The following is a 24400-nucleotide window of genomic DNA, read 5'->3' on the forward strand; positions in this document are numbered from 1 at the left end:
TTCTTTTCTACCTTTCCTACCAACCTTCCTCCCCCACTTCCTCCTTAATTCTTTCTCTGTATGTACATGTGTGTTGGTGTAGAGACCAGAGAGCAACCTTTGGTATCATATCTAAGGTTCCCCCGAACGCCCTGCTTTTTGAGCTAGATTTCACAAACGAGGCTCCCCGGCAAGACCAAGGGATCGACCTGTCTCTGCCTCCCAGCTCTGGGATGGAAAATAGGTGTCACCACACCTGACTCTCCCCCCCTTTCCCACCACCCCTTTCTTTCCGAGTTCAGGATTGAACTACAGCCCTCATGCGTATAAGGTGAGCACTTCCCAAATTTAGTCACTTCTCAAGTCCCTCTTCTTAATTATAACCAAGAAAAATGCATATACCCTTGCCTGGGTAGCCTCCTTGGGAGATAAGTTCCTGGAGAGAGAAACAGGGCTTCTTGCCATGGTATTCAAAAGCCATGCTGCAGTTCCAGACACCTTGGGGCTACTGGTGAAAGACTGACTTATTGAATGAACGCTTGATTCTAACCCAGGGGCTCCACAATTCTGGGAGACAGAGAGTTGCCTCCACCTATCGTGTTCATTGCTAAGTGATGCTGAGGACCTGAAGCATCCTCCCTATTGCTATGATGCGGCCAACTCTAGGGTGACAAGCAAAGGGGCCATCTGATTCTAGGCAGGAGACTGCGGCTAGTTGGGCAGTTTCTGTTCCCAGGCAGGCCATACACTGGTAGTCAGATGAAACATGGCAATGTCCCGGCTAGCTAGGCTTTCTTACTTACAACTCTCAGCTCAAAATTACATCCTGCTAGTGGGTGTGTTCTACTCTTGATTCACTTGACTTAGTGGTCTGCATCCCATTCGCTTTCATGCTGGACCACGAACCCTTCGATAGTCCAGCAGCTCTGTCACATACACCTCTTCTTTGTTCCCACCCCCTTGCTTGTTTCTTCACTGTTTCATTTCCCCCTTTTCCTTCCTTTCCTTTCCTTTTCCTTCCTTTCCATCATTGCTCTCACACTTTCTCCTCTCACCTTCAAGCTCTTTCCCCCTCTTCTTTGGTCTCAGAGAATATAGCCAAAGCTCTTCCTTCCTTGTCTTCTAAGCCCAGGAGGAGTGAGGTCAGCCCTCCCTTCTACCTCACATTTATTTCTTGCTCTAATAAGAGGAAAAGTATCCATGAGAATCCATGCACACATTGTGTGTGTGTAAAAGTTAGACATGTTTGAAATAATTGTTGGTGTTTTAAGTTTCTTCCCTACCTCACTGCTAACCACTGAGATACTAAAACCTTGGGTGACTTCCAGGAGAAGACTTCCCAGGCATAGCTACAAGGGGATTTAGCTTTCGAGGGAATAATTAACAAAACTATTCTAAGAGGTCATTTTCTGTGGAAAATTGGGGACTTACCTGTCCGGAGGAGTGAAAATGTTTAGATGTTGGCATTTCCCCCGATTGCACTGTGGTCCTGGGATAATGACTCTTTCATATGAAAAGGAAGAGAAGTTGCCGTGGTCCAGTGGCTAAGAATCACAGCTGAGACGCTTGTTTAGTTAGCAGAAAGTTTGTCCAAGTGTGTGTTTTTAAAGAAAGCCACCAGAGCACATCAGACTCGAATGCGTGTACACTCCTTAGTTTTTGCTTCATTTTTATAAAAGCAAGCACAATGCTTCTCAAAGTCTATTCCTTATGGTAGCCATCAAAGGCAATTTTTCCTTGTCAAAGAGTTCTTGCTGAAGTACCTTGGGGAGTCATTTGTAAGGCCATCGTTGACATCCCTTGTATGTGATGTCCAAGAGGGGAACGACATTACTTCATTTTCTTATTGTTTCTAGAATGTATACAACTATGGACTATTTTTATTAAAGTAATACCAAGTATTTTTCTTTGTTGGTAATGGTTGAGAGGGAGAGTTGGAGACAGGGTCTCATTGTATAGCCCTGGATAGACTCAAGCTCAAGGCAATCTTCCTGCCTGAACCTCTCAACTGCTGGGATTGTGTATGTCAGCCACTACGCCTGGTTCAACAATTCTATGGCTCTAAGGTCACCGCATCTAGGATTCCTAGGGTCGCATGGCTGTGAAAACCAAGATGAAAAGGTAGTTCTGCTCCCCTTCTTCGTAAGGGGCCTTTGTGTTCTGCTGTCTTTTCTTTGCCTGGGCGAGAAGATGGAAGTGACCTGGCTATCACTTCTTCAGCACCAGCTGCTCTGGGTGTGTGTTTGTGGGGTGTCCTCTTCTGCATTCCTGCATGTGACCTGCCCAGCAACTTATCGGTGACATTTTGCAGATGATTGTCCTGAAACTCTGAGGGGATGTGTACAATTTGTGTAGATCACTACTCCATGGGTAGGGTGCGGAGCAAAGGGCAGTGGTTTCTAGAGCCTGATGTGAATTCCATTAATCTAAGGTTGCTTAAGACATTTACATAGCATAGCATGGTGTTTCTACACAGCAACACCCCACAATATACTTTCCATCATCTCTAGATTACCAATATAATCTATGTTAGGATATGCAAATGCTCTAGAAATAGTTGTTAGACTGTTTCACTTGAGAACCACGACAGAGGAAACAGTTCTGTGCCTATTTAGCACAGATGAAAATTTTATTTTTCTGGTCTTCAACTTGTTTGGTGTGTAGAGGGCTGATGGTGTGTATGTATGTTTGTATTGTCTGTCTGTCTTTCATCTATTTATCTTCATCATCATCAGCACCATCATTATCTATCTGTTATCTATTTATGACCTTTCTATCCTCTTCCCCCCATCATCTAGCTATATGCTGATTCCATTTCATGACCTGAATCAGAGCTGCAGCCCAGTGACACGTATTTCTTGACATGAAATGGAAATAAAATATATATGAAGTATGCAAACGCCCCTGCACTTCTTCACTTTCTCTGTTCTTTTCCAGACTATTTACCAATTTTGCACATGCATTTATCTCCTGGCTTGCGTCCTCACACGTGAATATTACCTCTGTGTGGGAAAGGTCTTTAGGTCCTTTGCCAGCCACTGTGAATCTGCAGTAGAGACTCTGTAAGTAGGTGGTGAAGGAATAACTTGTCCAAGGCAAGTTTTCACTACTACCTCAGCTTCCTGAAAGCTCCTCAGATTGCTTTCTTTACTCGTCTACGTCTCTCTCAGGAGTAGTTAAAATCTACTTAGGGCTGTAAATAAAGCAAGTCTACATTCGGAGCTGCTCCATAGCCGAGTGCTGAAGGCTCTGGGTGAGTGCAGGGGGTTGGGGGCATCGCAGATACAGCTCTGATCTCATGTACTGGCAGAGGGGCAGCCACAGGGCAGTGGAGAAGGCCAACACCCCATTTTCCAGTTTACCCCCAACTTCCACAGCAGAGATCTTTCCTCCAAAACTCCAAAGCCCTTCTTCCTCCTAACAGCTCACCTGCCCATCTTCCCAAACCACTCCACTCCCTAGGGTGTTCTTAACCCAGGCCAGAACGAGATTTCAGTATCATTCATGTTCTCTACAGTGCCCCATAGGCCGTTCTTGGAAAGGGTCCCTGGGTTTCATCAGAGAAGCTGGAGGATCTAGGAAAGCAAAGACCCCCCTGAAGAATCCTTGTCTGGTAAACTGGGTGGGCTTAGGCAAGTGTGGTGCTCAGGCAAGAGTTAAATGTGGAAAATGGATTTTCTTTCAACTTTGATATTTAGGGGAAAAAACCTACATGACTCTGCACCCTTGGCCCCCGCCTGCCGGTTCCTCAGAGCTCAGCCCTGTCTCTTTCTCTCTGCCCTCCCCATTTCTCTCTCCGTCAGTCATGACTGTGGCAGGAGGATGGTTTTGCGGGGCAGGTGACTGCCACCTTCCTTTCTGCAGAACCATCAGAAAAGAGCGCAGGCCTCTGACCCCAGGAGGAAAGCAGAGCCAAGTTGAAAGGCATTCTGCCAAGATGTTTTCCCTCCCCACCAGAGGAGACAGGAAGAGCCAGCCCTGATTGGATTAGTACTACCCAGAAGCACTTTAATCTCAACTGCTGCTACCTGGGGAGGGGAGGCAGTGTCTGACTTGTGGGAGGTGGGAGGCTCTGAGATACTGAGCCTTCTCACAGTGAGGGTACCTGCAGAGAATATTAAAGGACTCTCTCCAGAGATAAAACAGGGGATCCCTAAGAATGAGTCTGCGGATGATCTGGATCCTGGGGGTTAAAATTGTTAAAGTAGGCTTTGAACACACACAGCCTGGTGGTGGCAGGCTGTACCCCAGGAGCTGGTTCTATTAGAGTCTGAAGGGAGACTTTAAAGGGTAGATATGGGGGTTGAGACGATTGCTCAGTCAGAAAAAAATGCTTGCTTAACAATTATCAAGACCTGAATTTGATACCCAGAACCTAAATAAAAAAAAAAAAAGCCAGGCATGGTGATGGGCATTTATAATCCCAAAGCTGGTGAGCTGGTGAAAGATGAATCCTTGAAACTCACTGGCCATCTGTCCTAGCTTCCTGGTGAGTCCCAGGGCATTGAGAGACCCTGTCTCAGAAAACAAGGTGGACAGCTACTGAGGAAGGATATCTCAGTTTGGCCCCCACATGCATTCACAGACAGACAGACAGACAGACAGACAGACAGACAGACAGACAGACAGACACACACACACACACACACACACACACACAGAGAGAGAGAGAGAGAGAGAGAGAGAGAGAGAGAGAGAGAGAGAGAGAGAGAGAGAGATACACTTTATATTTGGTAGGCATCCATGGTAGGAAGACGGAGATAAAAATAAAAATGCTAGATTATAAAGAAGGATCTCTCTTAATAGCCAGAAATGCCAAGCTAAGAGGACAGGGAAATGGAAGATAGCACAAATGAAATAGAGATAAGCAAAGAAAAACCAAAACAAACCAAAACAGAAACACAATCAAAAGAATCGTATCTGTCTAATTACAGGATGATGTCTAATGCTAAAGCAGTTGAAACAATGAAAATCCTTTCTAGGCACACAGTTCATTTCTTAGACCACTCAGAATAAATAAACAAAATAGATACTATAAATAAAATAAATTACAAATATGTACAAAGTGCATCACCAGAATAGGCTCATTCTCTAAATGAGATAGGCGTTCTCTGTAGAAGGAATTTGCCCAGGACCCTGAGGTGGGAGTAGGCAAGGTGAGGCAGAGACCCTAAGAGCGGAACTACTTGTTTATCAGACCAAGTAAGAGAAAGATGCCAGAACTGAGATTCAAGAAGCTGGCCCAATGGAAGGCAAAGAGGGAGTACTCAACAGAGGTGTCTGTGATGGATTTTAGCAATGAGTGAAGCAGGTTAGAGCAGGGCAAGACTAACTGAAACACTCTTGACCATGTGGGGGCTTTCCCAGCAGGGCGAAGGCTTGGGAAGTTGGGAGTGGACTTCTGACTTCTGGAGTGATCCTTTTGTTTTGTTTTCTTTTGTTTTTCTTTTTGTCCCAAACTCCCAAATTATTTAATCTCTGCCTTTGAGTACACTATGCTTTAGAAAAGAGTTCTTTAATTTTGTGTATATGAGTATTTTGCTTACATGTCTATAAGCACCCGTGTGTGCAATACCCACAGATGTCAGAAAATGAATCATAGATGATTGTGAGCCACCACGTGAGTACTGGGAACTAAACATGGCTCCTCTGTAGGAACAGCAAGTTCTCCTAAATATTGAGCCACCTCTTCAACCCCTACTATGCTTTAGAAAATAGCTTTTATTATGTTGTTATTCATCTAGAATTTTATAGATACGTACAATGTATTTTGATCATACTCATCTCCATCCCTCTTTTTCTCCCCGACCCCCCCCATCCCAACATTCCCCCTTTCCCGCTTCTTTTTTTTTTTAATCCAGTTAGTTCAGTTAGTGCTACCCTCACACAGGTATAAGCAATCCACAGGAGCATGGACCTCTGACCTAAGTAGCGTTTATGGTTAATTCAACACAATCTGGAATCGCCAGAGAAGAAAGTTGATTATGGGACTGTGCAGAGAAGACTGGCCTGTGAAGATGTCTATTGCAGAAATTTCTTGCTGTAGTAAGACCCTGCCCTTTTCATGTGGCACCATCTCCTCAACACACTGTTCTGGGCTGTAGCAGAAAGCTAGACAAGCAAGGGTCTGTGAGCGAGCCAACAAGCGTTGTTTTCTATGGTTTCTGCTTTAAGTTTTTGCTTGAGTTCCTGTCCCCACTTCCCTCAATGACAGACTATGACCTGGAAGTGTAAGTCAAAAACAATCCTTTCCTTCCCCGAGTTGCTCCTTGCCAGAGTGTTTTGTCTCTGCAACAGAAAGTCAACTAGAGCAGAAATCTACTAGTCATCATATTCCTAAAGGAAAATGCCCCTCCCTCCACGATAGCTGCCAACTCCCATTAGATCCACCAACTCCCAGTAGCACATCACTTAGGAGCAGACCTTGTGAGCCCCTTCCTTATCCATGCTAGAACAGTGACTAGCTTGATCTTGTAGAAGTCTTGTGCTGGCCACCCCAGATGCTGTGAGCCCTTGAGTGTGATGGCCTTGCTGTGATCCAAAGTCATCAATTTGCAGGGATCCTCTTTGACCTGTCTGTCATAAGCTTTTCATCTCCTCCTTAATGGTCCCTTAGCCTTGGAGGGGGGGGTAGAGTGGCAGATGTTCAGATGGGACTGAGCTCTAGAGTGATTCTTATGAAACTAAATCTGGAGAACTGATCAGGTGACCGGACCAGATCTCCCAAGAATAGATGTGTCCCATTCTTTGTGTTCCAGAGATCTATGAACTTGCATGCACGTGCGCACGCACACACGCGCGCGCACACGCGCACACACACACACACACACACACACACACACACACACACACACACACACACACACGTTAAGTGGAAAGAGTTACCTTGGAGAAGCAAGGTAGAAATCCATAGCTATTATTTCTGTGGCCTCTAGCTACAAAAGCTAGCAAGTGAAAAGGGTCTAGAGACCCAAAATGGGGGAAAATGACATTTTAGCAGTTTTGTCAGGTTGGCAATTTAAAAAAAACTTGAATTCAATGTGTACCATTAATGCCAGAGGTTGTCTCGTAACGATGCAAAAGTACCTTCTTCTCACTGGCAGTTTAAAAACTAAACATCTATGTTGTAGGTGGTGGGGAACCTTATTTAGAACAGACTTATATGACTGTGACATCAACCCACAAAGCCACTGAAATCAAACCAAAGCTCAGCCCTGCAGAATTAGCACCATAACCTATGTCAGAGACTTGCTATTATCCTAATATCAGCTTTTGGATTCTGTCCAGTCCCATTAGTAATTCCCATGTTGATCGCTCTGTTACTCGTGAACGTTAATTGCTTCTAAATCTCTTTGGATGTTCAGATGCTTGGGTAAGAAAAAAAATTCTGACTGGCGAAGGTGTGAGTTTTATTAATGTGGAAGCAAACAGGAAGTCTGTTTAGAGATCCGAGTGAAGTGTCTGTGACTGAAGATCCCTTACGTGGCAGAGGCGGCATCGTTCTTCGAATGTCTGTCATATGTTAGTGGTGTGATAGCGGGGGATGGCGCACAGCTTGGCAGAAATAGCTATGCCGTTTCTTTAAAACCCCAGTGCGTTTAGATATATGAAGGTGATCAAATTGTCCCCCCTTAAAGGGGGGACTTTGCTTGGTATGGAATGGTGACCTTTAGACCTTCAGGTAAATTTGCACCTAGTTGGTGTTATTAAATCAGAAGATGAAAAAGATTTGGATATGGTTTGGTCTATTATCCTATCATTGATCTCCTTGGCTTCCAAACTAGGAGGAAACTGGGAAATTTGCACCAGAAGCTTACATACTTCAGATATTGAGAAACAAAGGGCCAGGGAGAAGAGGAGGTGAGGCTTGCAGAGTGGCTCATGTAGAGCTGGTCGGGCAAGGACATCACCCAGCTTTTGTTCCAGTGATCAAGAAAAGAAAAAAAAAATACCCGATAAAATGGATGTTTATTATACTTTCTTTTGAACCATTTCACTGAATGTTAGAAAAGTTTCTATCTTTTTTTTTTGCAGGGGAGGGGTGGTGCAAAAAATTTGACATTCTTTCATTACTAATTACAACAGTACCCTGTGAGAGGAAAAAGAGGCGGGGAAGAAAGGAGGACCTGGGACTACCCATATACTGTTGATTGTGCATGTGGTTTCTTTTGGTCCTAAATTCCTCAGAGATCAAATGTGACTTGCTTGGTGGAGTTCCTTTTGTAATAGAGGGACATAGAAAAACAAAGAGATGGGCCCATATATATGCTAGGTGCATGATAAGTCTTAGGGCATGATACATCTTAGAAAGAAAGAGAAAGAGGGAGGGAGAGGTGTGTGATGGGTTGCGGCTTCCTTAGAAGTGCTTGGAGGAGGGTTCAGGGAGGGGGGTCTTTGGGCAGTGACCCCTGGAATTGACATGGTAAGCTACAATGGCGCTGTGGCAGTGGAGGGCACGCAAAGGCGGGTGTGGGAGGTGGGGAAGTACTTGGCCATCTGAGGAGAAAAGAGGTCCGTGTTGCATGGATGAGTACAGAGAAAAGCATGTGATACTGTGACCCTGAAGTCATAGGCTTTGGGAAGACACTAGATTCACATTTTCCAAGAAGCATGTCTTACCATGACTGATAGCGTGACGCACATGAAGAACCCAAGCTCATCTTTCTCAAGAGTTTTCCATGAAGGTACTATCTTTCTGAGACGAGTGTTCATGACTCACCAGGAGTGTCCAGAAGCTGAAAGAACATTCTGCAAGCTTTCTGATCATGGTGGTTGCATCTATATTAACATCACCAAGCCCCAGGATTAAAAATGTCTTGGTGGCAAGGCCCGTGTCATTCACATTCTTGTGTGTCCCAAGAAATCACATGTGGAGATAAACTTACTTGTAGTAACAATCAAATAAATATCATTTTTTTTAAATGTGTGAACAATGGCTCGAGAGTGATAGAAAGAACGTGATGTCTTAGAAAGATTTGTTAAAAATACACCCTTCTAAAAATGTTGTGAGATTCTACTTGAAGCATTCTGACTCCCTTGGAATGTACTTTAAACACAAGTCCATATGCTGAAATGTGAGCATAAGTACAACAAACTGAGCAGCAGAAACATTCTTTTCAGGCCAAATTTTAGTTGGATGGTTACATTTTGTCTATCTTATTTTCCCACCATGTTTTAAACTGAGCCTGAGACGTGTTTCCTGCCCTCCCAGGGTATTAAATGGATGTTGGGGTTGGGGATTTAAGAACCTGGGGCTTCCCTCACCACTGTTTTCCCTGGGGTAACTGTGTGTCAGTCGAGGTTAGGAGAAGAATCACATGGGAAGATCAGTCTCCAAGGGAGGGATGGTGAGCATGTCATACTGTAATATGGAAGACCAAAGTTAGAACTCTCTCCTCCTTCCCTTCCCCTATCCTCACCATAATAGCCCTATAATGCACCCCCTTCCTTGTTATACTTCAATGTCCACATCTGCAAAGTGAGGGTAACACAAACCTACCCTCTGCCTTTCAGGTTTTTTGCGAAAATCAGTGAACTAATATTGGTAAAATTGGAGCCCCATGGATGAAGGGTACTTTGTAAGTATACCACATTCTTGTCATGTTCTTTTCTATTGCTCCAGAGTGCGAACAGCGGATGTCTGTTTTTATTGTATCGGGGATTCGGTAACACCATGTTTCACACCCAGATATTGATAACCTGACTGTCTTTGAGGAATTTAATGGTTTTGACCTCTCAAATGTTTTATCTAGATGTTAGATACAGGAAAAAAATCTCTTCTACAAGAGCGGTAAATTTATATAAATTTGACTAGATAATTTGGAATAATAAATGTCTGCGCAGTGTGTAAAAATGTTGCCATAAACTCTTGATATAAATTCAAGGTGTTTTCATTTCTTTCTCCTTACCAATTGCATTGCGCTTGTGTTTTGAGCCCTCAGTTTTTATCTTGAAGAGAGGCTGTTTTCTATAAGGGTGAGTGCTGTCTTGACAATAAATGCCAACTAGATGGTCTGCTAAGTGTTATGTTTCCAGACGTTGTGAGAGGGGAGGAGGCCAAAGAGAATGGGGAGATGGGTGCAGATATCCCTCTCACACCTGGTTGCTGTCTAGGCGACTTGAAGTTGCCTTTTATCCATTGGAAGGCAAACATTGCAAGGCCATCCAACCCTGGAGTGGGGCAGGAGTAGAATTGTCCTCCAGCAGCTATTTTACTAAAATTGCCCATGGTAATGGTGGATCTTATTATTTTTCTGAATCAACCAGTATCCTAAGCTGGCTGGCTATGTGCCCAGTACTTAATTCATGAAATTTTCTTTTGAAAGAGCAGATTGCACCCTTTAAAAAACTCCTGACCCAAAGGACTTCACGAAGTTCCTAGAGTCCATATTCATGCTCAGCGTTGGGATTCTAGTATGAGTCTGTAGCATCTACATCTGTTGGCCGATTCTAAGGGCTCCATCTCTCTAATGGTTGAGTGTCTCTGCAGCAGGGCAGAATTTTACCAACAGCATTCATTCTCCCTGAGTTGATGACAACTCCATTCTCAAGGTACCTCCCCTGAATCTTAATTTTACTATCCATCCCTACCAAGAATAGGTCTTCCCTTGTAAACATGAAATCCTTTCAGATATTCATGACAGATCTCTGAAGGCTAGTCTCAGGTTAACGTCTATCCAAATGGAGGCTCATCGTCACAGTACCCAGAGCCTGCCCCTTTGCAAAGGTTCTCAATTGTTTATATCTTTCTTGACAAGCAGCACTGAGAACTACCTTCTCCAGGCCCCACTCCACACCTCAGAGTCAAGAGAGCTAGTCCAAAGTGGAAGGGAGCTACCTCAGAAGATGCGTCCGGAAGCAGAAGCAGGTGTGCCCTGGGACTGCTTTGAGCATCAGGACCGGAGACTCACATCCTTCTGTGAGGTGCAGATGACTGACAGGGAGAAAGTTGTTTTGGTTAATAATACAATCTGCTCGCCTCCTGTAGACACAGCGGCAGCCTACTAATCCGTTAGAAGTGAATTAAGGTTGTTTACTGATGTTTTAAAGTAACTGTCAGAGTGAAAAAAAAAGTTCACCCTAAGCGAGACCACTCACCTACTTCAGAGTCGTTGTTCACTCTGAGCTGAGTGCATAAATAATATATTGAGATCCGAAGGGTGATTTCAAGCATTAGAACACGAAGCCTTCTGTTTACTAACTGTCATTGGGCTGAAGAGAATTTAAACAGCTCTGAACCTTTTTGTCCGTGGATGCAAACCATGAAATTAACTTTCGTTTCATAGTTAGCAGAAATCATGATGATGGCGTCTTGTTGTCCTGTCTTCTGCCGATCGGGATCTTTTTTTGCTATGCAAGACAGGCCTTGGCAGGCAGCAGAATGCTTTTTATGTCTCCTTTGAAACAAGACCCCCTTACTCCCCCACAAAATAGGCAGGAACCTGTCTGAACCAGTCAGCCAGCTTTCTATGGGTAGAAGGAGGCACAGTGGAAATAATGCTAACCTGGTTTCCGGTGAGTTTGTGTTCTGAGTGTTGGTGGACCTGTCTGAAATCCCCTTATCCATGAGAAGATTTGGAATAAAAGCTTCTGCTTCCATTGCCTTGTGGGAAGATGCTGAGACTCCCATGAGGTCATTGTGATGTGATTTAAAAGGTCAGGCGTTATAGGTAAGTGACTTGATACCAACTGTTAACATTGTTAAGGCTGGATGATAAAAGAAAAGGCTGCATTTGAAGTGAATTACATGTACTCGTTCATTATATCTCAATTGTCCTGTGGTGTATGAGCTGACAAGATCCCAAATCTTACCACTCCAAAACCAAAGCCCAGGGAAGTCACGTGCCTCATCTCACCCATTTTGTGGCTAGTTTTAAGTGTGAGCTAGTCAGGGTCCAGAGTCTGTTGTCCTTGACTGTTACCTGTTGGGGAAAAATGGCAGGGTTTTCCTCTGCCAGACTGTACCTCTTAGTCACATACAAGGAAATGAGACATCATGTGTAAAAAGCCTGGACCACATTCTGGCCTAGAGAATAGAAGGATGGCTTTTCCATCATCAAGGAAAGCTACCATTGGGTGGGGATGTCACAGACTGTATGGGTTAATTACGGTTTATGTGTATGCAGCCTGGTGATTCTTAGCTGAAAAGCTCTAGATGAAAAGACCTATTACTTGTAAGGCTTCCAGGAAAAAAAAAGACATTTGATTCCCTTTCTGTCCCTTTAAACTCAAAAGTGTGATAGCCCATTTTGGCGTATAGGGAGAGAGTTAGGGAATGAATAGCTAATGTATGGAATGTTTAATTTTGCATGATTGCGTTTCACATTTGCTGAAGTAACGGAGGCATCACAGAACACCTATTTTTGATGTTTTGATGGCGTGCTCCAGGCTTTACAGCCTGATTTATGAACTTTGTGGGATAAATCCTTATTAAGCAAATGAACAGAAATGCATTTGTGTTCACATCACTGAAAACATTCAATTTGGACAACCACTTTTTAAATTTCTATTTACACTATATTTATCGGAATTTCAAAAGCGAAAAAGAACCTAAAGACATTCACGGGGAAACATGATGTGGATTCGTGGACGTTTCTCCCCAGAAATATGTTTGGTTAGTACTGGGATTAAATTTGGACTGGCAAGAGTCAGGGTCTGGCTTGCTTAATATTTTTTAATGTAGTGGTTCAAAATAGGATCCTTTCCATAATTCAGAAAAATGGATGGACTCTTGAGAAGTAATCATTCGGGGGAAAGAATAAATTTTGTTCTTCTAAATTCTCCAAATCTCAGCAACTGGCGCTGTGCTCTAGTATTTGTTAATACAGTAACTTAACTGCATAATTAAATACACTATGGAATTCCAAAAACTGGAAGCTTTGTTTTCTCATCACAACACACAACTTGCTGATGCTGAGAAGCACACGACGTATTTTTGAAAGCCAGGCTCATCCTCTCTCATCGTGTCCCCTAGGCAGCGGTTGTGACTCCCCTCGCCCTTTGGAGACATGTCTCTTGCAGGTTATTTTTAGTCAGTTGTATTTAGGAAGGTGAAACCAAGCAGGAAATTCCCCAGATCTGACCTGCCTGCCCAGGCCATGCGGACTGAGGATCGTTTCTCTGAAAGTCCTCGTGGTGCTTCTTAGATCCTTCCATATAGCATGGGCGAAAGGTGACCTGAACAAGTGTGCCGGTCAACCGAGGGAGGCCCACTCCATGTAGTAGTTGTGAGATAGCTCCATGGAGCCTCGTAGAGGTCAAATACAGTATAGCTGGCTTCTAGGTGAGTGACAGTGGAAAAAGATAGCCTTATCTTTCTGCTTACACGTAAAAGAAGACACTTATTACTCACATCTTGGTGTGGTGCATGGTGTAATTGGGTTAATATATGGGAAGACATTAGGAAGCACTGGGCACATCATAGGTCTCCAATAGATGGTGGCTATTTTATTTAGGCAGTCCAGGGTGAGGTTTCATATTCACAGGAACTATAGCAAGTGTTCAGGTAAAGAACAAAACAAGAGACTTACAGTTCTACCCACCCAAGGAATATTTGTTGAATCCGCTACTCATGATGTCAAAGAAATAACGACAGATGGTATCAACTCCTGACTGGCAATCGTTCACTGGAATTGGGAAATTGACCACTAGAAGCATGAGGATGTTGGTGATGACCATGATAGCGATGGTGACAAAGTTATCAAAATAGTACCCAGTGCAGAACAAAGGTATTTTTGATGGCAGGAACTGGCTTGTCCTCTGTGTCTCTTGTATCATAAACAACTGGGCTTCTTACCATTTACTTTGGAATTCAAAGCAGTTTAGGAGCACAGGGTAGGTTCCTGTCACAGAGGAGTTGCTTAGCACTAACTGGGGTCACTGATTAAATGACACCAGTAAAATGGGCTTTAAGCTGTTTTTCCTTAGGAGTTGGTGGTGGTTGCCACAGCCAGTTTGTGAATATTGATTATTTACTACTGTTTGATTTGAGGGTAATCCTGAGATGCATAGGTGTATAGGTACCAGACCATAAAAACGACTGTCCCCTGAGGATCAGACAAGTGCTTCCGTAGTCCTTGAGCCTTCAGTGCGTCACATCTCTCACCAACGTCCCATCTGGCTGAACACATTGGCTTCTTTCTTGTTCATGTATGCATATGAACTTTTCCCCGTCAAGTTTTATTTTTGAAGAATTTCGAACCTACAGAAGTTGAAAGAATAGTCCCTGGGGACATTTTAAACCCATATATACCAAGTTTCTTTTCTGTCCTGTTCGTCATATATAACTTTGAACTTTGTCCCAATTCCCAACATCTTCCATCTTCCCATCACCACACTAGAGCTCCCCAACAGGCCACCCGTCTTCTGACTCTATATCCGTAGTGTTAAATTTACCTCCTAAGTTCTGTGTTTCCAACTTGTAAATTTTGGAAAGAAAGTCAATTGGGGCATTAAAAGAACTTTCCTTACCATTTTTAACAACACGGTTTAAAACTCACTTCTTGAATCTTATTTTTAGATTGCACACCAACATGCTTAGAATGTGGTCAATGCAAGATAACTAAAACTTAAAGGTTAGGAGATTTTTCTGGATGCAGTGACATTCTCTTCTACAGAGGAAGAATTTTAGTTTTTTAAAGGCAAATTCCCTGGGCCATGGTTTTCATGAGAGTCTTCCAAAAGTAGGTGGGAGTCTAATTATGAGTACAGAGATCACTGCCTTCCACAGTACGGATATCCACTGTGAAGGGCGGCTTTCCAGACACACCGCAGTGGCTCTGCTGGACGTTGGGGGTGTAGCCTCAAACTGAAACAATTATACTAGGGATTTTGGATGACAGTGACTAATGAGTATGACCCCCTCCTTCTTTTCTGATACTCCTGACCATTAGTTAAAAATAAGGTGTCTGTCACAAAGTATGACAAGACATGCCAGACAGCTATTTACATGTTCTCTGTGGAAAGCCCTAAGAGTATGGGGCGGGGTGTGAGGACTCCCGGGTGCTGCTGATGGAGGCCAGGGAAGAGGGAAGGGGACTAGTCTTGGAAACCCAGGTCATTCTCATGCCCGTCAAATAGCTCCGAGATGATATGCTTCATTTTGGGCATCTGCCTAGCAGCTTACAAGGAAGTGTGTTAAAGCTATAGAAAAACATTTTAGAAGTCGTGACATTGGTTGGTAGGAGAAGAAATCGGAGACGTTCACCCAGCCATGTCGTTTGGCAGTGAAAAGAGAAAGCTGTCAAACTGAAGGGTGGGAGAGGTTGGAAAAAGCATGAAAAGCAGACATAAGAACCAGGGTCCCGCTGTATCTGGGAGTGTTAAGCAGGGTCAGAAGCCTGTATATCCCCTAAGGCGGTGGTTCTTAAATTGCAATGATTCCTGCCCCTTAACCCAGAGGTTCTGATTCAATAGATCTGGGGAGGGGCTCGGGAGTCAAGGTTTTTAACAGTCACCCTGCACCACTCGGAGAAAGCTTGCCCTGCGGTCATGTTTACATCACAGAACATGACAGTATTTGGTGTTGTTAAAGATGACCAGAGTTGTAAAGAAACTGTTAAGTTCAGTCTAGTGTACTGTAAACTCCCCTTTTTTTCTTCAAATTCAAGGGAATTTTAGAATGCTTTGCTTCCAAAATGCATACAGTGGGAACAGTCATCCTGAATGATGGAGCCGGATCAAGGGGCAGACAAACAGAATTATATTACAGTGTAGAGTTACTAAACCAGGGGGAGGCTTGTGCTTGAGTGGGGAGAGCTGGGCTGTGGAGTGAGCTCTTGACAGAGGGAATTTATGGCAATGTCAATGACATGGTCACAGACTTTGAAGTCAGACATCCTGGGTTGGAAGCCTGACTCTTGGTTACAAGGAGTGGGAACTGCTCTTGAAACCAGGGTTTTCCTCTTAGGGCCAGAATGGAGACTCAAATAGGTGACTGTGGGCAAGTATTGCATACAGCCCTTGCAAATTAATCGACGCTCAGTAAGTGGCTGCCATTACCTTTGTGTTTAAGTTTTGTGTTAGTGGTGAACCTGCTGTTGAATCTGCTGTCGGTTAGCTCTGGCTTTGGTTGAGGCAGGAGAATGGCTCCTGCAGCTATGCCAAGGAGGAACCACAGTGGAAATAAACTGTGGTAGAGGATGACAGATGGTCTTTTGCCTAGTTTCGTGTTTCCGAAAGTGTTGTCCATATGGGAGGGTCTAGATGGCACAAACCTTTTACCAGTATTAATTAGTTCAATCCAAATGGTGACTATGAGATGGGTATTATTTATTTAATGACACATAAAACTGAAGTACAGAGAATTTAAGTTGCCCAATACCACAACGTTAGTAGGGACAGAGCTGGGATTTGAACATGTGGCATCTGTTCTCCTAATTGCTTTGCTATGCTGTCTCAATAATAATGAGCCTACCCACATTAAGAAAAGATCACAACATAGAAAAAAAAGGCATGTTGTTATTGATATTGGCGCCTGCAAAAATGGTAAGGTTTTACAAGTAAAACTATTTTTTTTTTACAAAGTAACTTGATTTAATGAGCCATATGAGATGAGGAATAGAGGCAGGCAATCAGATATGATGAAAGCCCTTTGGGTGGTTCCCAAATGAACTGCCTGGGAAATTCTAGGGCAGTGAATGATAGCGGCAGGAATAGATTGGGGATCCCAGGGGACCTGGGATGTCGTGTCCTCTAACACAGGCATGTGGAATGGCAATACGTTCTCTGACTTTGGAGACAGAAGCAGTCGGTTCACCCTGCCTGGAAGCTCAGGGAAGGAAGGACTTTGAAGCTGGAGGGAAGTTCGCTTCCATCCCCCATGTGCCACTGGGAAGCCACAGAAATCCCCCCATGGCCTTGCCAATTTACAGAGACTGGGAGACCAGATATTTTTGATTTATATTTCCTCCTCTTCCCTTCTTCCTTCTTGTTTTAACTAGTTCGCCATCTTTTTAATTTTGCATGAAGATAGATTTTAAAGAGACTATGGCCCAAGAATCGAAATGCTTAATGCAACTCAATAGGCAAAGGGTCTAAAACCCTCTCCCAGTAGCATGTTAATTTACTTCCCAACTTTCCCGGAAGGTACCTGTGTCTACCCTGAGTCTCCCCTTCAGATGTGGTCAGAACACCCCAAAGCCTGGATAATCTTAAAGCAATCTTTGCTTAGGCTTTCATATTTGCAGCAGCTTTTCTGTTTTTAACAGCTTGATTGAGGCTAATAATAAAGTGGCCTTCTGCTCCCTGAGCAAGTGAGCACAGGTGTTAGCTCACACATCGCAAGCAGCGGTCATGGAGCCAACTCCCTGTAAAGGCAAGCAGTGGTGGGCAATTCTGCTGCCCTACAACTGGAATAGAGGTGCCTGCCTTGCCTTAGGCTCTAGCTTTATTTACAGTGCTGTGTTCCTGGGTGTAAGGCACATGCGTGCGCGTGTGCGTGCGCGCGCGCACACACACACACGCATGCACGCACGCATGCACACACACACATACACATGCATGCACCCCACACACACATAACATATCCCAGGCGTTTTTATCCATTTTTATTCATTTCCTTTGTCTGAGGTTGAGGAAAAGAATCCTCATCTCTTCCTTGTCTATTCCAGCCTTTTTATGATCTGGTGGGTAAAGGATATATATTCACACTGGACTATTGCCCTTTAGACAATGGGAGATATTAATTATTCAGGATTTATCAGTTTCAATTTTGTTTGAAGAAATAGTTATTGAGTGTCTACTATGGAATCGTATCTATTATATGGTATACTGTTCACTTGCTGAGGATCGGGGAAACTCAGGCTCAGGGAGGTGATGAGATTTTTCTTACGTTGTGTACTCTTGGCTCTGTACAATTTACCTGAGGATAGCTCCATGTTCGGGTTCAGTTTTCTGCTTTCTTATACCACTTTCCTGTGTCATACAAACTCCTGGGGAGTAAGTTTCTCCCCCCTGGTAAACTGGTGTTTCCTTAGGACTTAACATCTCCATCATCTGCCCATAAGGAGGTAGAACATTAGACATGCAGTATCATCAGATGTCGCTTCCCAGTGTGAACCTAGGCGACAAAGCTTCAGGGACTGCCAGTGGAAACATGACCAAAGAACCTCTGCCCGTGCCCCAAATGCAGCTCCACGGATTGAGAGTCTTCGCAGTAACTTGAAAGTGGAATTGGTTAAACTTGGGTTTAGGTGGTTTTGGACAGTAACTACATAATTTTCTTTCCTTCTTTTGACTTGTTCTAGGTGAAAGGGTAAAAAGAGAGTAGCGGTGTGACTTGAGAGCTGTTTTTCTTCCCTGCATGTGCATAGTAGTTATTTATATCTGGAAGTTTCCATTGGGACTTAGTTCAGGATATAGACTTGGCAGGATGGCTTCTGCGCTCTGTGGTGACATTTGACAGACTGCAGGCAAAGCGGGATGGATTTCTAATATCTCGATGGATGGATCTGGGGGCCAAGTGTTGGGAGTGGACTGTATTATGAAATGGATTTATTGATGTGAATCTAAAAGCAGACCTTTGCTTGTCAATATGCAATCTGTATCAATAACTTTTGATAAACTAGGCCTTCGACCTTTTGCTTTGTTTGCTTTTTTATCAACTCCACTTGGCAATAACAATAAAAGACTCCAGGTGGTGCATTGTGAACGGCTTATTGCGCTCCTCATGAGCGTGACTGACCCCGGGGCTCAGTGCTATGATCTTGCACATGCTATCCGCACCCAGAAGTGTGGGTTGCTGTGCCTCACTTCCTTCCCAGAATTAACTATTTCCCCCATTCAGTTGCGTCTCAATATCAGCCCGCTGCATTAACCTTGAGATGCTGTGCCGGTGATGTACATAGCATCTTCATTTTCCAGATGAAGAAATTAAGACCCAGTGAGGTCCAATGAGCTGCCCAGGGCCACACGGTAAATCTTGAATACAGCTGGGTTCAAGACAGAGGTGCCATGGTTCTTGTGGGAGGGCATGACATTTTCTTCCTCTGTGATTACCAAAAGAAAACAGTGGGCAAAAAGCTTAGGAATAATCCTTTTGCTTTAAGTGTGGTGAGGTGGAGATCTTTCTCTATGAGCCTTTTGGGGGAGGAAATCCATGGGTTCTGTGAGAATTAGAGGGTGTCCTTGAATTTGGGTAGAACAAGGTCAAGTATTTTCTTTGTTCCTATTGGATGCCTGCCTCCAGGGATGGCTCTTATCATGCCCCAGGTGTCTTCTGTAGGGGACAGCTCTGTGCCTAGCCAGAGAGTTGTTGGGCACAATGGGGAAGCTAGGCAATTTTCTCCCTAAGGAGCTTTTGTTTTAAGTATTACAAATGTTGAACGTCAACCTCTTCCCTCTAGACTGCTCCATTTGTAGGCTGGGAGACAATGATAGAAAGTGATGAGACCCTGCAACTCCATTCACAGAACCACAGTCACCAACACAACCTCAGTGAGGGATTTTACCTGCTGAGGCACCATACTGTATTCACTTACTCAACTCAACCTGTTAACTGCCCCAAAGAAGGTTCATAGCACTACCATCGGCTGGCAATCTGCGTTCCTGGCCCAGGCATGGTTCCAAGTAGATAGCCAATCTCTTTGATGTAAGTTTTGTTACTTGTTTGGCTTTTAAGCATCTTCAGGACTTTTAAATTAAACCGACTTTACTGCCGTCATAGTGGCAAGCTGGAATAGAAAATGAAAGGGGTAATTATCTGCTGGAATACAGTGAAGCAGTTCATAAACTAGAATGCTTGGAAGGCAAGTAGAATTTTACTAGACCAGTGCAAACTTAAAAAATAGTCTTTGCTGGAAAAATTCCTTCTATTGTATTTTCACACTCATGTTTTTTTTTCTGTCCGAATGTATGTTATCTAATGATGTAAACCAAGTGTTCTTCTTGTAAGGCCTGCTGGGTTATCATTCTGAGCAGGTGTTTTGTTTTAGTATTACATTTTTGGTGAGTTGAGGTGACAAAGAGCATTATTCAAGTAGGTGTCTTATAGAATAGAAAATAGTTCTGGTAGGACTTTTTGCTTGTTTGTTTTTCACATGCAGTGGGCTCATTAGCACATCTCTATTCTTACTATAGCCCTCATATTGGGGAAGGAAGACCTTCTGCCATGATCTAAATATGTCTTCAGAGGCTTCATGTGCTGATACTCTGACCCCCAAAGTCCTTTGCTAATAACATTTGAGAAGTGAGACCTTTGGGAGTTGGGTCATAAAGAGTCTGCCTTCATGAATGAAGTAATTGCTTTGTGATTTACTATGTCATCATTATCAAAACAGCTCTTTCTGGCATGTTTGCTGTCCTTTTATCAATCTGGAACTCTGCAAAAAGTCCCTACTTGCAAGAAGGTTTTCAGAAGACTCCGTTCTTCAGTCACTGATGTCCCAGCTTCCAAAACTGTAAGAAATGTTTCTTTAGTAAGTTATCAAGTCTGTGATATTCAGTTGTAGCAACTGAAAAGAAGGAAGTAAATCTCCCCAAATCCATATTCTCCAAGACTCAAATAGGGCTGGGGACAAAGCACATCGGTAACATGCTTGCTTAGAATGTGTGAGGCCCTGGATATGACCAAGAACAAAAACAAAACAAATCCAAAAAATACCACCACCACCACCACCACCACCATCAACACCACCACCATCAACAATAACTCCAAACAAAGCAGAAGCAGAAGCAAGCCAATTCTACCTGAAATATAGTTAGAAGGTATACCTCCCTAGTGATGCTGGCCTGACAGTGGAGGAAAAGCAGCTGGAAATCTTCGTTAAGCATCTTGCACTTTTCTAACATCAACTTAACAAATATAGTAGGGTCTTTATTCCTCTTGAAAATTAACTTCTCATGTGAGCATGGGAAGTAATGGCCTACCAAAACACACATACACACCCCCGCGTACTTCTAAAGTCAGCATAGAAAGTGATGGGTTACCAAGACACACACACACCAGTGTACTTCCAAAGTTAGCAGAGAAAGTGATGGGCTACCAACACATAAGCACACATACACACACAAGGGTACTTCCAAAGTTAGCAGAGAAAGTGATGGGCTACCAACACACACACACACACACACACACACACACACACACACACACACACACACACACCAGCGTACTTCTTTATTATTCATTTCACGTCCCTACTGCCCTCCTTCTGTCAGCCTCATGCCCGTCTTGCGGGTCCCTTTTATCCTCCCAGATAACCTTCCTGCTTGCAAGTCATGAGTATTTACTAAATGCTATTCACTGCCCCCTTAAGAGTCATCCCTGCTCATTTATAATTTTCTTTCTATTTTCGTGTTCTACACATACATGCACATAAATTTAAATGTAGATTCTGCAGATGAGAGAAAACATAATGTTTCTCTCTCTGAGTCTGGCTTGCTTTGCTTAACATAATGCATCCATCTTTCTCCTCTGCAAATATCATGGTTTTGTTCTTGTTTATGGTCAAAAAAATCCAATTGAGAGTATGTACCACATTTCTTTATTCCTTCATCTGTTGGTGGACAACTGGGCTTTCCCATTTCTTGTCTATTGTGGGTAGTGTAGCTAGGATATCTACTTCTAACAAATATGCATTTTGTAGGCTAACACATTGAGAATCAGCATCCAAGGCAGAAGAATTGCCTCAAGTAGGGTCCAGTGGAAGAGGAGAGAAGTATGTATCTCTGTATTTTGGAACATGGTTCCTTGGGTGGCTCGATGGTGGCTTTTAGTCAATGACAAGCTACTGCCACATCCTCAAATGTAGGCTGTCTTATCCCAAAATAAAGTTCACAAACATTCATGGATAATGTTTCCTTTTGAGTCTACATGAGAAACAGTATAACATATATCAAACATAGGGAATCATACCTACCATGTAAGCATTTCTGGTTTTGTTGTTGTTGTTGTTAATCCTGGCAGTAATGTTTTTCATCCAGAGCATACATATTTGATTGGTATCATATTATAGGAAATCTAAATCTGTGAGTAAAAACCCAATAACAGCAGAAAATTATCACATTTAAGTTATTCATCCAGTAATTTGTATCCCATGTGAAGAAGCCCCCTTTGAAGTCTTTAGTTGTCTTGTCAATGGGAGTAATTATTCACTGAGTTCATTTTCTTTACCTGCAAAACAATGTCATTGCTACTGAGCATGTGTCTGTGTGAGCATGTGTCCATGCATATAGCTCGTGGGTGCATGTACACAAACAAGCCACACACTTCTAATAAAACAACAAATCAACAGCAATTTAACGAAGCACGTTTTATGTCAAAGAATCCAAAAAGGGATATGATTACATAATTATATGTAAAACATGGAGGAAGAGAAGAAAGCTCCCCCCACCTATGTACAGTTGCACATTCCTCCGGTGTCCGGCAGCTGGTTTTTAAAGCTGCCAAGCCGGGTCGTGACTTGGGCCAAATCTTTTCAGAGGGAATGGTCTATGCAAGCTGGCAGCCTGTCAAGCTGTGTGTGGTCCTCGTCCTAGCAAATGAGTAAATCAGAGTTATAAGTTGCAAATGTGCCTCAAATTAACTTCTGCAGAGAAGGGAATGTGCTTGGCATAAATTTCAAGTCCGGCTCAGTGACAGTCCTCTTTCTCCCCAGTTGAATCAAAGGGATGATGGGATATTTAGGCCTGGTGGGGTCTGAGAGCTTCCATGGGGCATGAACTCAGTGTACTGGGCTTGAAATGTCACATTCCAAGGGCTCCTGGAATTACCAGGCTCAGTGTCATATCACACTGTGGGCTCCGTTCACATGATGCAAGTCCTTGCTTATCTGACCAGGTCTAAAATAAGACACTCTGATGCTTTATTTATGAGCTCTGGGCCACTCAGGCCCATGATGCAAGTAACCTTGGGGTACACAGCATTTGATCACTTCAGTTCCCATTAACTACCTGTTTCTAAATGGGGAAAGGCATTTACCCAGCACATAGCGTTATTCATGAAGACACAAAGCGGCCCCTTGTGCTGTCACTGCACTGATTGCCATGTAATGTGACTCCGCCGTGGAAGGCTGTGGATTGCCAGTTTCTAATCTTAGTTTTCTCCTCCTCTTCGTTCTTTTTTTTTCTCACTTTTTTTCTTCTCCCTTCTCTTCCCATCTCCATCCCTCCCCTTTCTTTTCCCTTTCCATTGTTAAAAAGGACCTTTTCCAAGTAGAGACATTGCTGAGTAGAGCATGTAACTGTATAGTAAGATACTGTTAAGATAGGGAAAACATAGGAATTCATAACTTGTTGTGAGGAAGCTTGGTTGAAAGAAAGAAGTTACAGACTTCTCTTTGGTCCATTTGTGTGTGAGTGTGTGTGTGTGTGTGTGTGTGTGTGTGTGTGTGTGTGAGAGAGAGAGAGAGAGAGAGAGAGAGAGAGAGAGAGAGAGAGAGAGAGAGAGAGGTGGAGACCACAGGACAATCTCAGTTGCCGTTCTGGAGATGCATGAGATACAATACACCTTGATGTTTGAGACAGAGCTTCTCGTTGGCCTAGAACTCATAAAGTGGGCTAAGCTGGCTGATCAGTGATGTCCAGGAATCCACCCATCTCTACCTCCACAGTGCTCAGGGCACCCGGCTTCACTTATGTGGGGTTTCGAAGACAAGTTCTTCATTAGCCAAGAGACTATCTCAGCCTTTGCTGCTTTTGTTTTCAACACAGCATGTCATAGCAGGGGGGGGGGGCAGGAAACTGGTAGACAATGATGAAAATGTCTCATGCAGAATGTTGTGACTTCTGAGGCAGTTTTTCATTGTATTGGCTTTCTTGTAGACTGAAGAATTTGGGGAGCGGGGGGGGGGTACTCCAACCTCCATCTACTAGCCTCTACTCCTTTGTGACAACTGAAAATGCCTCCAGACATTCCTAAGTGCCTAAGATTGCCTCTTGTTGACTTAGTTTGACGACTTACTGGGATTTGTTAGTGAGAAGTCTCACCGACACTTACAGGATTCACAGGGTTTGAATCCTGGCATCAGTGCTTTGTGGCTAGTGAATTATCTAAGCCTTTAATTCTCCACTTACTGTATAGGCACAATGACACATAATGGCTAAGGTCATTGAGACCCAGCAAACTAATAAATGTAATGAAAATAGCACACGAAACATCCTTAGAAAACGGATGCTCTGGTCACAAGACCCACTGTATGGACCATTAGCCACACGGAGAGTCAAGTGCAGCACTGTGGGCTTCACTCTGGGCTTCTGCCTTTGTCCTTCTACTCCCATTCCCACCCATCCTTATGCTCTAGAAACAGAATCATTTTGACCAAAGTTATGAGACTCAATGAATTGAAAGAGAGATGATAAGGAACAAGGTTGTTTCCTGGCAAGATCATTCTACTGAGAAGCTCCATACAGAGTCATGGCAGGCACATTTAGTTTCTTGGATGTGAAAATGCAGAAAGGTTGAAAAGGCAGAGACCACTCAGTG

The 24400-nt window shown here is 43.5% G+C and overlaps 1 protein-coding gene across 1 annotated transcript in view; it reads left to right on the plus strand.

The window, feature by feature from the left end:
• Ppargc1a (PPARG coactivator 1 alpha) overlaps window positions 1-24400 on the plus strand; it is a 629633-nt gene that overhangs the window by 171054 nt on the left and 434179 nt on the right. The window contains exon 2 of the mRNA XM_075943563.1: window positions 9493-9557. Within this exon, the coding sequence (XP_075799678.1) occupies window positions 9540-9557 (18 nt within the window). The 5' untranslated portion in view covers window positions 9493-9539. The remainder of the gene's footprint in view (window positions 1-9492; window positions 9558-24400) is intronic.

The sequence above is a fragment of the Microtus pennsylvanicus genome, chromosome 12 (assembly GCF_037038515.1).
Source record: "Microtus pennsylvanicus isolate mMicPen1 chromosome 12, mMicPen1.hap1, whole genome shotgun sequence".
Classification (NCBI taxonomy): Eukaryota; Metazoa; Chordata; class Mammalia; order Rodentia; family Cricetidae; genus Microtus; species Microtus pennsylvanicus.